Below are 15,467 nucleotides of genomic sequence, written 5' to 3' on the forward strand. Positions count from 1 at the left end.
AAGTCTGGTACCATTGCATAACCCTTCACCTGGATTGAGAACAAGATCATTGGACAGTTTTTTTTCAAGTTTAAAATATGAGGAGGTAATCCAGCAGGAGACAATGTATGTAAATAGTCTTGACAATGCATATACTTTGTTTCAAGCGGTTCGTCATAGCTAATGTAACATTTTGTTTCACCTGGGAATTTTTCTAGCAACAGGCGTATTGACCTCATCAACAAATTCATTTTTTGGCGTCAAAATTGCCCGGCCCATTAACAGGAACGGGTCAGACAAAAAACAGTGTACATCCGGGTAAACAGCCTGACAAAGTTGGTCCAGCATAGAAGCGGACCCAGTCTTTTTGGACCAGAAACTCTGGGGGAATTGAAATTTTGTTCTGTTGAACGGTCGGCTCTGTTCCATTGCCAACCCTCATCAAGTACTATGCAAACGTAGGGTCTGATTGTGCACGCATATTCTCTACCAAGGTCAATCGAGAAATATGCGGCCATATAGAAGTTGACCGAACCAATGATGCGTCAATGAAATCCTCTTTTTTTCCAAGCTGCACAATCGGTAATGTTTGCCTAAAATCTCCACAAAAAACAACAACTTTCCCTCCAAATAAATCATTGCAATCCATAATGTCTCTGAGTGTTGTATCAAGGCTCTCAATAATGTTCATGTGTGCCATCGATGCTTCATCCCAAAGAATGAGTTTACTACAACGAAGCAGTCTAGCCGTTGATGTTTGTTTACCTATGTTGCATACATTTTTATCAACATCATCGACAGGGAGTTTAAATTGAGAGTGTGCAGTTCGGCCACCTGGCAAGATTGAGGCAGCTACACCGGAAGTTGCTATTGCAAGAGCAATCCATTTCCTGAACCGTACAGCAGCCAGTAAGCACCGGTAAAAAAAAGTCTTGCCAGTTCCACCTGGGCCATCAACAAAGAAAACTGTTCCTTTGCCTGCAATGACTGCATCCAAAATTGTTTGAAACGCAGCATGTTGACAGACATTCAGTTTGTCAATAGCCAACAAGTCAGCTGCATTAACTTGCAAGGCCTGTTCGTGAACAATATCACTTGTAATAAGGTCGGGTACATCACTGCGCTTCCCTACTTAGTATATAAGTGATCCTCTCATGGCCATAGAAATTAATATATTGAGAATTTTCTAAATGAACTTGCAATTGTATTACAGGCGGTTTCATCTCAGCAATTGCGAACCCAAATATACGCCAAGCAGCCTCGGGAGGAGATATCCACCTTGCATTTTGATACTCTTTTATTTCATCAATAATCTGACTTTCATTATTATTATGACCCAAAGACATGCTTACCCTGTCATGTCATTTATAAATATATTTGTAAATATACTTGACAGTCTTAATACTTGCACAAACCTCAACGTTAATGTAGCAGTCAAACATAAGCAATAGTTGCTGATTATAAGGGACAATCCATTTATTATCAAGTTTGGACCCCCTAACCCGAACGGAAAATGCCGTTTTACGTCTCCGATAAACGGGATAAGAATCATCACCAATCAAAGTCTGACAAGAAAATGGTCGTGGGTATTTACTCTTGCAAGAAGCAACAGGTTGTAATTTCTTCTTAACCATACAAGGGCAAGTAGGATTGAGGACACCACAAGGGCCATGGACCATATGTTTTTTTAAGAAGTTCATACAGTCGAGGCTGAATTTGTGGATCGGGTATTTCTGCAGACACAAAAGCATCGACAAAAGATGGCGAAGCAACAAGAGATTTGTTCTTCAGAATAAGAAGAAAGTGAGCATGAGGCAAGCCTCCTTTTTAAAATTCAATAACATAAGTGTATGCCGATGCCTCACCAAAAAAAAAAAAAAAAAAAAAAAAAAAAAAAGATTTTTTGGCCAACTCATCCTTGAACGCCTGCAACTTAGCATGGAAAACCCGTGCAATGAGGTCAGACCTGTTTTGCGCTTCATCGGCATGCCACAGAAGTCTCCTGATTTATGGCCAATTAGGATTACATGTAATTGTTAAGAACAGATCAGGTTTTCCAAAGTTTTGTACAAGACACATTGCATCCATATACCGACTCCGCATATCCCTAGGGCCTCCAATGAACGAAGATATCAAAATAACGCTGCGACCAACATCATTTCCAAAAACAGCACCAACACCAACACTGTCCACAAGGCCCTGATATTTATCACTTATCAGCCCTGCAAAATTGTTGTTTTTACCTAAAGTAATTCAGCCGCTGTGTCTCAACTTTAATGTAAATTTTAACCTATAAATTGTTGAAATAGCCGGCCTCTATGGAGCAGCATAGATCTGTCTCCTTCCTGTATTTGAAATTTATAAGCTTAGTATTCTCTGCAGGACACGCTCTGCTGCTTACGCCTTTCCCGGAAGACCGCATCCTATGCCCTAATCAATTCATCGATGGTCGTCAAATCAGCAGCAACAATAGACACCGACTTTGTATAGCCAACAGGTTGCACATGAGATGACCGTCGAATTTTCTGAATACCCTCATGCCATCCCACATCACCAAGGGGAAACAAAATCAGATATTGTAACTGATCATAACAACCATAATAGTATTGAATATTTTGACTGCGGCCACAACGGCCATATACATGAATATGTCTATTCTCACGAATGCCATCAGACTCTTCAATCTAGACAGGTTGGGGTATTATAAACTCTTTGATCAAGTGAAGGCGAGGAGTTCAAACAAATACTGAACTCGTCAGAATGGACGACATCCTTTAGGCTTCTAAAAATGCTTGCGTACGGATTGTAATCCAGGAGCTGAACCAATTTCTTGACAGTGTTTTCATTTAGGCATGAAACTGACCCGAGTCTACTTTTAATTTCATGCTCCGTATCATAAAAATACAATTGCAGATTACGCAGAAGGCAACCATTAGCCAACATGTCATCGATAAAATGATACATCTGACCTTGAACTTTGAAAGTATAAACACCCGTATTACGCCTGCACAAATTCGGGTTGGTCTTATGTATGCTAAGAGACGTGAACGCAAATGTATTATTGTACGTCCTAACAGATGTCCTGAAATTCCTGGCCTCATCATTATTTGCAGTATACATCTGCTTTAATAAGTTTGACATCTCATTTGACACAAGAACAACTTCACCTTTGCAACAGCAGAACTGAGGCTGTTTATAAGGCATATGAATTGCACCACAGTAGCTACAATCAGGGACAGTCGGCAAAGTCAGAGATTTAGCTGCATCGCAGCCTCGGTGGATAAAGAAGTCCAACAAACAGAAAAAGAAACCCCAATCGTACAAAAAGAATTGTATAAAGGAGCGTAATCAAATAAATGAATAAATGCTGTTGGTTGAAATTGTTGAAAATATGTGCATTTATAAGCAAAGAATATAATTAAGTGGATTTGTGTGAGTCAACAATCGCAAAAAAAAAAAAAAAAAAAAAAAAAAAAAACATTCCAGTAACAACAGGTCAATCCAGATCGTGAACACAAGAAACATAACAAAAGAAGCAAAGTGAAAACAGGTCAGATGTAACACCATAAAAGAATCAATTAATAACCAAATAATTTCCAAAAAAACTAATATGATTGCGCACCTGTGTTATGTGCACTACACACAGAAGTTGATGGCTGGCCATTTGAGAGCCCGCCAACAACATCCGATGGTGGAATAGTACTGCACTAATCGGCAATCAGCTGTTTCCATGCAGATGCAGTTCGAGCTCTCTTCCATTCGCGCGCCTCCTCGGCAGTAAAACACTTTCGACCATTTGTTGTGCCTGCATTGTTCAATAAAACTGCAAACACAGCTATTTTTAGCACACAAAAAATCAAAGCAAAACATAAGCATCTAACAACAGTCATAAATAAACGAGGTAACATCCAAAAAGGGAACATCATTTCAGTAAATCAATAAATAAATTGGCCAATTTATTCGAATTTGTTTGAAAAAAAAAAACGAAATGTAACGTTTTTGTGCATACAAAGTTTTCCGAAGGACACGCATTCCACAACATATAATCAAGGAACGCCGAGCACTAATGATACGACGAATCTTTGTAGGGCGGACAAGTACAGCCAGCAACGCGCAATGATACCTTTGGTTGTGGCTGAGCTAACGACCGAGACCCAGAACGAACAACGCGTTCATAGCAAGTTGCAAAGTCAATATAGTCGCTGTCGACGTTAGGGTCCTTCAACATACAACGACTGACACCCCGTGTTACGCCCGTTAAACTCGGATTAATTATTTAATTAATTCCATTAAAAGAATAATTAAAAAAGAATTTAAGTAAGCAAATACCCTTAGTTAATTAGTGTGGTCCACGGTGGACCCTTGCCCATATTAAAGACTTAAAGCCCGATAGGATAAAGAAGTTGGGCCCAGTATTAATCAGATTCTAATTAGGAATCCTAAACCTATATAAAAGGAATTAGAAAGCTTTATAACCCTCTCCCTCTTCATTATTCGAAAATCCCCTCTCAGAACTCAAGCAAGGAATCCCCGCCACCAAGCCTAGGAAAGATTGATAGGAAGAGGACCTCGAGGAAAGATCCTTGAACTGTAAGGAGTTTAATTAAAACTACCAGGTAACCCATGTCCTACAAAACCTATTTTCCTTGCTATCTTTTATTGATTGGCTCTGTTAGATGATTGAATGTGTGATTTTGTATGGTTGCCTTGTTAGGGCTTGTCTTTAGGATTCTTGGTATGGATTCTTGTTATTCTTGATGTTCTTGATGAACTTGCGTGGGTGATTGCATGTTCTTGGGTTTATGAGTATTTAGAGCTCGTGTTAGGGTTTATATGGTGAATCTTGTTATTCGTAATGATCTTGGCATTTTTGGGTGGGTTTATGCATGTTCGGGCGTTATTCTAAGTTTAGGGCTTGTCTTTAGGGCTTTGTATATTGGTTTCTTGATGTTCTTGAGGTTCTTGATGCTCTTGAACCATTATGTGTTTATCTTTGAGTCTTGGCATGCTTAGAGTTTGCGTTTAGGCTTCAATTGCATTGTTTCTTGGCTTGTTCTATGTGTTCAAAGTCCCTATTGTTGTTGGTATGTGTTTGGGTGTGTTTGGGACTTGATTTTGGGGAAATTGGATGAATTCTCGGGTTGGGAAAATTGGAAAGAAACACATTCCAGCGGGTAGTCGGTCGGGGGACGAACCCCCACTCGACCACCCGCCGGATAGGGTTGGTTGTTCTAGCGGGAGGGCGGGTGGACGGCCACCTGTCGGTCCACCCGTTGGAACCATGAACCGCCACCGACGGGGGGACGGGCGGGTGGACGGTCGCCCGCGGGTACGGGCCGGTGCGGGGTCGTTCGGCCTCCGCGGGCCGAACCCCGTGCCCCGAGGTGTCTTCGTTGATGTTTTTGGGTTTAGTATGATGTCTTGTGTGCCGTAATGTGAATTGTGAGTCGTGTGTTTGCATGTGGTCCATGCTCGTATCGTGTGGTGCTAAGAGTATGGTCTATAGTGGTCCTTTTGTGTCTTATGGTCGCCTTGATGGCGCTTGTTGTTGAGAGTCAATGTGCATGATGAACCCTTCCCCGATTATCCCCTTGTGGAGTCATTGTTGAGTCTTGCGTGTGTGTTGTTCTCCATGATGAAAATAAAAGATATGAGATTGGTGGTAAAAACTATGATTGGTGGTTGATGCACTGGGCGTGCTTGTGTGTGATGGTACTGCGGTACCGGTGTGTGATTTAAAGGCATCACAGATGCTATGAGATCGGTGGTTATGTAGGAGGTCTTATAGGCGGGGGGCATGCGTTTCCCCGGAGGGATAATTATGTGGTGTGTAGGGTGGCCTGGAGGTACAGGTTGGAATTGTTATAAGGTTGGAGAAGCGTAAAGGTTGGAACTTGGTATAAGGTTGGAACATGGATATGTTTGTGTTACTTATTGTTGTCGAGTCTTATTATTGTCTTGCTTTGTGGTCTTCACTGCATGCTGTGTCTTTATGTGCCTTGTCGTGTCGGGTCTATTGATATACTTTGAGCCTGATTCCTGGTTTTGAAGTTAGAGTCATTTAGGACTATATTATGTATTCCCAAGTCTCAAAATGATTTCTTATATCTATATGTATTGTACTCAACGCGTGGGAGTGTGTTGCTTAGCATTATTCGCTAATGGTTGTAATACCGCATGTTTTTCAGGTGCTGGTTAGTCAATCGCGAGCGCGCTAGAAGGAGATGCGGTTCCTAGCTTAGTTAGTCGGCCTGTGAGCCATGTTTGTATTCGGATAATGATTATGGATTATACCTTGTTTAGTTAGTTTAGCATGTGCATCTAAGTCCTCTAACTTACATGTGGCATAGCACCCCAACACTGATATTTAGCTTCCGCTCTGTTTGGGTATTAATGATAGCTTTGTCTTTATTTCATAAGCTTTAATGGTTTTAAATTATGCTAAAAATTGGGGGTGTTACAACGACACCATCCAAAATGAACCTCTTTATTCACTGACTGCGGCACCATTTCGTCTATGACCGAGGTACGCCCACCAGACGCATGTTCGCATCCACAGCTTGGTAAGATCTGCCTCAACGGACGAGGCATGAGGTCCTCATCATTTGAATAAGAGACCAACCAATCCCTCACCGCCCTAGAGTCGTCATCTTCGTCTGAAGACACCTCTATCAGAAAAGTCTGAGAGTCCCCTTAATAGGCACCAACGTGAGGGCGAACCTGCGGTTAAGTGTTTCCCGTGCGGAGTTAAGTTCTCGTGCAGTTAAGTGTTTCCCGTGCGGTTGTGCGGTGAGTAATGTGCGTGAGTCTTGTGCTTAAGATGCGTGAGTTTTGTGCTTAAGGTGCGTGAGTGTGTACTTAATGTGAGTAGTTGTTGAAACTTAAGGTGCATGAGTCTTGTACTTAAGGTGCGTGAGTCTTGTGCTTAAGGTGTTTGAGTCTTGTGCTTAAGGTGCGTGAGTTTTGTGCTTAATGTGAGTAGTTCGTTGTTGAAACTTAAGGTGCGTAAGTTTTGTACTTAAGGTGCGTGAATTTTGTGCTTAAGGTGCGTGAGGTTTGTACTTAAAGTGCGTGAGTTTTGTGCTTAAGGTGCGTGTGTTTGTGTTCTTAGGTGTTTTGTTTGTGTGCTTAATGTGCATGTGTTGTATACTTAAAGTGCGTCAGTTTAATGCTTAATGTGCGTCCAACCGCACGGAAAGCCCTCCCCGCACCTGATCCCTTCCACACACACACACACACACACACACACACACACACACATATATATATATATATATATATATATATATATATATATATATATATATATATATATATATATATATGTATGCATAAATGCACCACATAGTGTTCGAAAATACACCATTATGTGTGGTGTATTTTTTAATTTTTTTTTTGTGGTGCATTTTTTGGCATTTCATTCTGGTGTATTCTCGAACACTGTATGGTGCATTTATGTATAACTAATGGTGTATGCCGCACTGACCGCACGGGAAAACCTGTTCTCACAGGAACCATAATATATATATATATATATATATATATATATATATATATATATATATATATATATATATATATATATATATATAAATAATTACATTCAGGTAAAAATACATCTTAAAATACAAACATGTGGACTAATTTGGGCCATTGGATGTTGCGTATGGATGGCTGTGATTTGGGCGTACAGTTTAGCGTTAGTTTATTGTGTGTTTATGTTAAGAGGGGTATATATGGAATTTTACTTGTGTTGAATCCTAGTCAGATTAGGTTCAATTTCACGCGCACGTCTGGTGTCTTCATATTCTTCTGTGTGTTCTCTTGTCGTGCGTAGGGAATGTGTGGACGAGCTTGGCGAATCGCGTCGGCTTCTCTCGTTTGCCGCCACTGCAAAACAATGGTGTTACTCCTGATGGTGCATCCCTTGTTTTGTGGAGGCTAATTCAAGTAGGCATTAACTACGCATAAGGATTTAGTATAGGAACTTTAACTGGAATTTGTTTTTGTAGTGTAAAATGACTATAATTTTGTAGAAAGCATCAATAGCTGCAGGTCTATATCTAATCATGTGCCAAACTTGAATATGCAGTTTTGATTTGAACTCTAGCAAATGGATTCACTGTCGTTGTTTATTAAAAGGAGGGGAAAAAAACAGTTTCAAATGTGTTAAATTCACATCCAGCAAATATTAAAGTTTGCTCTTTTAGCGTTGAAAATGTATATTATATTTTGCATTTACCTGCGTCTAGAAGATTTTTTTTTTTTTTTACTGATTCATAATGATAGGGCTAAATGGGATAGTATTTGATGGATGATCGATAGGAGTTAGTTTTTGAATGTTAGTGCACGCTAATCCCTGACTGTGTGCACGGCTTCATGGTCGCCTTCTTTGTCGTTAGTGAATGTCCTTTGACTGTATGACTATGTTTGTGTGTTTTTTGCCATCGTATGGTGTTTTTTTTAATGTGTGCAGGCTTGCCTATTACTGTGTGCACGGGGGAAAACTTGTATTTTTTTTTATGTTGGTTTTGATTATCAATTTGCCAAATCAGAAATTGGGGGTGAGGGGAAGCTTCTGCCGCGGGGGTGGGGGTTGTTTTGGGTGTTCATTTCGGTTGTTTTTTACTTCTCTATTAATTTTTGCTGCTTTTCTATACAATAAAAAAGATACAGTGTCGTTATTAATTTGATTTATTGTGTTGGAGGTGTTTGCATGGCTTGTCGTAGTTGTGTGCTCGCCCTTGTTGTTTGTCGGGTTTAGTTTGGTGTGTGCGTTCTGTGTTTACTCCGGTGCCTAGGCATGTGCAGGGGTTGGAATTGAACGACAACAAGTAGATGTTGGTAGTTCTCTCTTTGAATTTTAGAGATGGCACTAAGGATGATGACTTAGCATAATGACATTATTTTCCCTTTTTTTTTTTTTTTAATTTGCTGTAAAAAAAAAAAAAAAAAAAAAAATGAGAAGATGGGTTTGCCTATGAGAAGAGGATGAAAAGATTTAGGGATAAAATTACCTTTTAGAATGATGTGCGAGGAAAAGATTTAGGGGTAAAATTACCTTTTAAAATGATGTGCGATTAGCCATATGAAAACACTAGTGCAACCAGTATTTTGAAAATCAATTTATTAGTACAATCAACTGAACCAATAAATTTATCAAAAAAAAAAAAAAAAACCTTAACCAATAAGTTAATTTATCACTTACCAGACACCCATTTTAGCTATTTGACCAAGTTAAATAACTACTTCTTAAAATTATTCAAATAAGTTAATTTTTTGTTAATCAATCATTTACCAATCAAGGCCTAAATCTTTAATCATGAATTCAATTCTTATATTTGTAATTTGTAATTGATTTTTTTTTTTAAAAAAAAAAACTATATATTCACACCTTTAATCATGAATTGAATTCAACTTTCAAAAAAAAAATCATGAATTGAATTCTCATATTTGTAATTTGTAATTGATTTATATAAATAAAAAAAAAAACTATATATTCACACCTTTAATTGCGCCTGTGATTGAAATTAGACTTCCCTCCAAGTAACTTCCAAATATGTTGGAAAACTTTGAACAGTTAAAACACGTGGGTTGAGATCTGCCTCTCACAAGTCACCAAAAGCCACCAAATTGGAACCAACCAACCGTCCAGATACAGAAAGGCAGAAAGAAGGAAAAAACACCCATCTCTGAATCTTCTTGAATCTTTCATCCGTTTATTCATAAACTATCTGGTTGGAGAATTTTGGACCTCAAAATTTTATTTATTATCGTAAAAATAAAAACATTTCTGATAATCGGTAAACACACTCCAAACAAATAGCAAGAATATTTTTATTTTTATTATTATAAATATTAAAAATGAGGAAAAGGAAAAAGAACCTTTTTCTTTTTTTCCTTCTTGAGTTTCCGTCTTTGTCTAGATCACCTCACTTCCGTAACCTGCAAAGAAATCAAAGTTGAACCTGCTACCCTTTTAGTATAAGGGCATGAATCTCTAAATTCACCTGCCAATCTCCAGCTTTCTTGAAAACCCACTTCTCTTTTCTTGCTTTTCTCCAGGTTTCTTGAGAACCCATTTCTGCTTCCTTGATTTTCGCCACAGGGTTTGTTGTGTCTCAGTTTCATTGGAATTCTTGATTCTGGGTGTCAGTGATGGGGACTTTGGGTGTAGTGGTTTCATCAATGGTGATGGACTCTCATTCCAGTCCATGCTTGTGTTTGGATGCTCTGCCTTCGTGTAATCTGAGCAGTGGGGATTTAGCTTTACATAGGAATTCTTCTTCAACATCACTCTGCAGAAGGCAGATTAAAACCCCAGGTTCATTGGAATTGAGCACTTCATTTCTGGATAGGAGGGGGTTGGGTAAAGGGCAAAGGGGAAATTTCAGCAGTTTGAAGAAGCAGAAGCAGCCAAAAAAGAGGGGCTTTACAGTGGTGAATGAGTTGGGTGGTCAGTATGAAGAGACATTTGAAGATGTGAAATCAGTAAGAACATTCCATTCCATTTGCTTAAAGTTAATGTACTTACAACCAATTTATTCACAGCTCATGAAATGCTCATTGCCTGCAGCAAATTCTCAACTATTTCACATACAAAGCTGTGATGACTGTTCTAGACCAGCTTCAGGAAATGAACCCTCCACAGTATCAATGGCTCAATGGGTAAGCCCATCATCTTCCAATGTTTCACCTGTCAAGTTTCCTTGTCTTAATAGGGCAACTCCAACCAAGTTGGTCAAGTTGTTTACTTGATAACCACAAGGTTACAAGTTCGATTCCCGACGGGAGCGGCTTGGTTTAACCCGGTCAGCAATGGACAATGTTTACCTCTTTGTAATCCTTTACTGATTAGGATCACAATGCGGGGTTTACTCATACTAACTCCGGGTTTCTTTCGTCACCCAAAAAGTTTCTTTGTCATAATAGCTTAAGTGCTTCTCTACATCATTGAATATTTAAGTCTGGAAAGACTCACCTTGATTGAAGTTGTGAATGACTAGCCGGTACCGGAGTTGTTCCAAATTTCTGATACATGCATCTCAATAGGCTGTTGATTCTGCAGATTTATAGAAACAAATAAGCCTAGAGATGGGAAGCATTTCATTCGCAATCTTGTAAAGGTAATCATATACAAACCCTTGAATGCCATTTATGAATGTCTTATGTTTACTTCAACAGTATCATAGACATTACCATTGTGGGAAGTGGCAGAACAAAGAAATGGATAAAGGCAACAGCTGATTGTCATCTTATTACAGGAAAAACAAGACCTTGCAGAAAGAGTGATGATAACACGACTGCACCTCTATGGAAAATGGATAAAGGTATGAAATCCAAGTACTAAATGTTTTCCACCAACATTGCCTTGAAACTATGCAAAGCACATGGTAAATTGGAATTTAATGCAATTTTGTATCCTGTTCTGTTCTAGAAATGCGACCATGATGAACTGTATAACCAAATATCTGATCAGAACTTGGAGGTGATGCGTGAACGACTCATGGAGACAGTGATTTGGCCATCAGATGACACAAATACAGAGGTGGTTGGGTGAAGGAATGGGAGCTCTACTGCCATCACCCAAGTTCTTTCATGTTTTCATTTCATTTCATTTCATTTCTTATGGCTGTAACTTAATAGTGTAGGTGTGTGCTTAGGAGGATTTGCTAAACAGTGTTTTATTTTATGCTATAACAGTCATAAGCAATCTTAGTTTTAATACCAAATGGAAATTTGTGCATAGAAATTCCATGTATCAGTTTGATTCTATTTTTGGATACAAACTATACAAATCTTATGCCTTATGGAATGATGAATCCCTATTGGAAGGCCATTCAGAAGATGAAAAGGGGTTTAAAAAAATTAAAGGCAACAAAAAGGCAATAAAGATGAACACAAAAAAGTAATGTGCAAATGCCACAACCAAATAATCTTAAATCACATCATAGGTATTGGATGCATACCATGCTCTTGTTTGCAAGACTGTTTAGTCACTTTCTGGAAGATCCCCAATCCAGGACTCAGATTCAAGCAACTCTTTACCATCCAAACTCACCAGTAATCCTTGCATGAGCATACACCATTAATGAAGTGATGGAAACGATTTCCATCCCTCATAACTATCTCTCTCCCAGTCACTTCAGAAACATATTTACTAAATTCATGGCAATCACCACAAATTCGTAAGTTTTTAATGATCAAAATTTGCCCCCCTGCTCTTACATTGATCAGTCCAAAAGCAATTGCCAGCTTCTCACTGTGGCTAGAGATCCGCATGAGTTTCTCTTCTTCAGATTCATCATGAAGAACCCAACGAAGATCTGGTACATACCCTCTTTCCTTAATCAAAGACAATAAGGAGTTCAACTTCTTGTAAATTTCGACACATTGAGGGTGAGTTTTGTCTCCTGCAATAAATTGATGGACTTTGTTTCTGGTCAGAATCCAACTCTTTCCCGGAGGCTTTACCAAACCCTTTTCCTCAAGCATGGCTCTTAATCTGCTGACCTCAGTCCAAAGGCCAGCTGCTGCATATATATTTGATAACAAAACGTAATTGCCAGCATTCATTGGTTCAAGTTCAACGAGCTTTTCAAAGATAATATTTGCATGTTTAGTTTCACCATACACTCTACAGCCACCAAGGAGAGCTCTCAATACAGATGCATCTGGTGAAATTGGCATTGAGTTAATAAAGTTCCATGCTTCATCTAATAAACCTCCGCGTGCCAAGAGATCAACCACACAAGAATAGTGCACAAGTTCAGGGATCATGCCAAATTCATTAACCATCGAGTGATAAAGTTGCAATCCATCCTTTATCAACCCTGAATGGCTGCATGCAGATAAAGCAGATACAAATGTAACTCCAGAGGGGGAGAATCCATTCTCTAACATTTGAGAGTACACAAGCATAGCATCCTGTCCTCGCCCATGCATGCCATAGCCTGCTATCATGGCATTCCACGAGACAATATTTTTCTTTGGTAAGGCTTTAAAAATTTTCTCAGCATATTGCATACACCCACATCTTGCATACATAGATATGAATGCATTTGCCATTGATAGATCAAAACCAAGTGAGGATGCCCTTCGCATTGCATAAGCATGTATGCACTGTCCTTGATGAAGATGGACAAGATGTGTACATGAATTGAGAGCATTTATTATTGTAGCCAAATTAGGTTCCACTTGAATAACCATGTGGTGGAAAATCAATAGAGCTTTGAATGGTTCACCGCAGTTGACATAATTGGCAATCATAGCATTCCATGAGACTACATCTTTATTACCAAAACTCTCAAACAAATTCATAGCCGTTGCTTCATCGCTGCATTGCATATACATTTCTGTGATAGCAGTATTAACTTGTGGGTCACTGTCAAGGCATTGCTTTATAGCATAACCATGTATTGATCTGCCCACACATAGAAATGTATCATTACTGCAAGCACTGAGGACTGAAATAATTGTATGAGAGTTAGGTTTGACATCCGTTTCATGCATCTGACAGAACAACTTAAATGCTTGATTGCATAGTTCATTGTGTGCCAATGCTGAGATCATAATGTTCCATGACATTACATCCAAATTTTTTGTCTTACTGAATATTCTCAGGGCATCTTCAACACAGTTTAACTCTCCATACATACTTAACAGTGCATTTATAGTGTACATGTTATTTTCAACTCCAAGTTTAATTACCTGACCATGCAGGCTATTCCCAAATCTCAAACCATTGGCGAAGCTAAGACATAATGGGAGCATAATCGCAATTGTTCTCTCATCTACATTAATGTCTTCCACCTGCATTTTGTTTATCAATTTTACTGCTTCTTCAGTGCAGCCTCTCTCAACGTATGCAGAAATCATAGAATTCCACAAGGCAGTATCTTTGGTAGAAGAAGATTGAAATAAAACATAAGATGTTTCTGTATATCCCATCTCACTATACATGTTTATCAATGCATTCACTACATTGAGATCTTTGTCATACCCACATTTCACTGCCAGTTGATGGACTTGCATACCCAATTCAACTGACCCAAGTTCACCACATGCCTGTATGACAACTAGAATTGTCACAGGATCATAGTTCAAACCTTTCTTAAGCATTGCAGAGAAATTCTTTAAAACATCCATATAATCCCCATTATCAAGAAAACCACTTAGCATTGCATTCCAGCTTGCTATACACCTCGAAGCTAATGATTCAAGAACCCTATATGCAACCTCCACATCAAACCTTGAATAAAACCCAATCAAAGAAGTAGAAACATGTGCATTCCTATCCAAGAGTCCATTTCTCAAACAATACCCGTGAATCCCCATCCCAAGCCTAAAGTCCGAGAGCTCCCCGGAAGCAATAAGCAATGACACCGCTGTCCTCGAATTCGGTCTCAAATTTTCCCTCTGCATCTCCTTAACCAAACATAAAGCCACCTCATATTCCCGGCACTCCACGCTCCCAGAAATCATTGCGTTCCAAGAAACCACATCTTTCTCGGGAATTCCATCAAACGCATGGAGTGCATCTTCAAAACTGCCACACTTGCAGTAAAAGTCAATCAGAGCAGTACCCACTCTCACATCTTCAATCAAATGCGTGCCATTGATGTCTCCGTGAATCTTCCTCCCTCTTTCGACGGCCTGCAACTTGCCGCATGCCTTGAGAACGAGGGGCAGCGTAGTGTTGTCCGGGAAAATGCCCAGTGATTCCATCTGGGTATATGTCTTGAGTATCGCATTATCGTTTTTCAGCTTCGCTTGGCGCTTGATGATTGAGTTCCATTGTCTGGAGTGGTCGGGATGGAAGTTCAGTGTTGTGAGTGCTTCCATTGTTGCCTCGAAAAATCGTTATGAGCGGTTAGGTCAACTATTGAAAATGTAAAAGGAAAATGAATACGTTAAATTATTACAGTATTATTATTTTTATTTTATTTATAAAAAATAAAAAAAAAAAAAAAATTGCGACCCAAGCCCGAGTAAATTAGAGGGAAATTTGTAGGGATTGTTTACTAAAATAGAAAAATTGAGAATTCTTTGGAAAAACAGAAAATTGAAGAGGTTAAAAAATGAAAAATAAAAAATTTGTTTACTAAATTTATTTTTCTAAATGTCTATTCTATCTCCATTCTTTACTTCTCTTATAAATTTTGAAGAACTAAGAAACAAACTTCTCCAAATGAAAAAATAAAATAAGTGGATGAACAATAATTGCCGAGGACTTGGGTTCAAATCTTGTTGGCGCCGGTGACTCTTATTTTCAGTCCTTAGGCTTGAAGCACCTCTTTTTAGTCCAGTAGTTATTATTTTATGGAAAAATGGTAAAAAAATGTCCTTTTATAATATGTCATCCATGAATTATGAGTGGTGTAAATGTTGCCCTTCAATTATCAAAACGGTGCACATATAGCCCCTCCTGTAACAGACATGTGTTTCCCCGTTAGTGTACAACACCGTTAAGTCGAAGCAAATATATA

General features: G+C 38.9%; 2 protein-coding genes across 3 annotated transcripts; one reads left to right on the top strand and one right to left on the bottom strand.

Annotated features, from left to right (window-relative positions):
* The first annotated feature begins 9,833 nt into the window (after positions 1-9,833).
* On the top strand, positions 9,834-11,794 carry LOC109160108 (chaperonin-like RbcX protein 2, chloroplastic). Of its 2 annotated transcripts, XM_019308269.1 has the most exons (5): positions 9,842-10,470; positions 10,556-10,647; positions 11,048-11,105; positions 11,244-11,309; positions 11,417-11,794. In XM_019308269.1, exons 1-5 carry the CDS (start codon positions 10,138-10,140, stop codon positions 11,537-11,539), a joined length of 672 nt encoding a protein of 223 aa, XP_019163814.1. In that variant the 5' UTR covers positions 9,842-10,137; the 3' UTR covers positions 11,540-11,794. The 2 variants fall into 2 exon arrangements, with proteins under 2 accessions (XP_019163815.1, XP_019163814.1); XM_019308270.1 differs by lacking the exon at positions 11,048-11,105 and having other exon boundaries at positions 9,834-10,470; positions 11,164-11,309; positions 11,417-11,538.
* Positions 10,589-14,856, bottom strand: LOC109160105 (putative pentatricopeptide repeat-containing protein At3g13770, mitochondrial). Its single transcript, XM_019308264.1, has 3 exons — positions 11,949-14,856; positions 10,961-11,041; positions 10,589-10,675 (listed from the first exon to the last, which is right to left on the bottom strand). Exon 1 carries the CDS (start codon positions 14,821-14,823, stop codon positions 12,037-12,039), a length of 2,787 nt encoding a protein of 928 aa, XP_019163809.1. The 5' UTR covers positions 14,824-14,856; the 3' UTR covers positions 10,589-10,675; positions 10,961-11,041; positions 11,949-12,036.
* Positions 14,857-15,467: the final 611 nt, after the last annotated feature.

The sequence above is a fragment of the Ipomoea nil genome, unplaced genomic scaffold (genome assembly GCF_001879475.1).
Source record: "Ipomoea nil cultivar Tokyo-kokei standard unplaced genomic scaffold, Asagao_1.1 scaffold2845, whole genome shotgun sequence".
Taxonomy (NCBI): Eukaryota; Viridiplantae; Streptophyta; class Magnoliopsida; order Solanales; family Convolvulaceae; genus Ipomoea; species Ipomoea nil.

Excerpts from the sequence above, each read along its gene's own strand:
- LOC109160108 (XM_019308269.1), top strand. The coding sequence starts at position 10,138 with ATGGGGACTTTGGGTGTAGTGGTTTCATCAATGGTGATGGACTCTCAT. Across the intron at positions 10,648-11,047 it reads CAGTATCAATGGCTCAATGG|ATTTATAGAAACAAATAAGC; the intron begins GTAAGCCCATCA and ends TTGATTCTGCAG. Across the intron at positions 11,310-11,416 it reads TCTATGGAAAATGGATAAAG|AAATGCGACCATGATGAACT; the intron begins GTATGAAATCCA and ends GTTCTGTTCTAG.
- LOC109160105 (XM_019308264.1), bottom strand. The coding sequence starts at position 14,823 with ATGGAAGCACTCACAACACTGAACTTCCATCCCGACCACTCCAGACAA.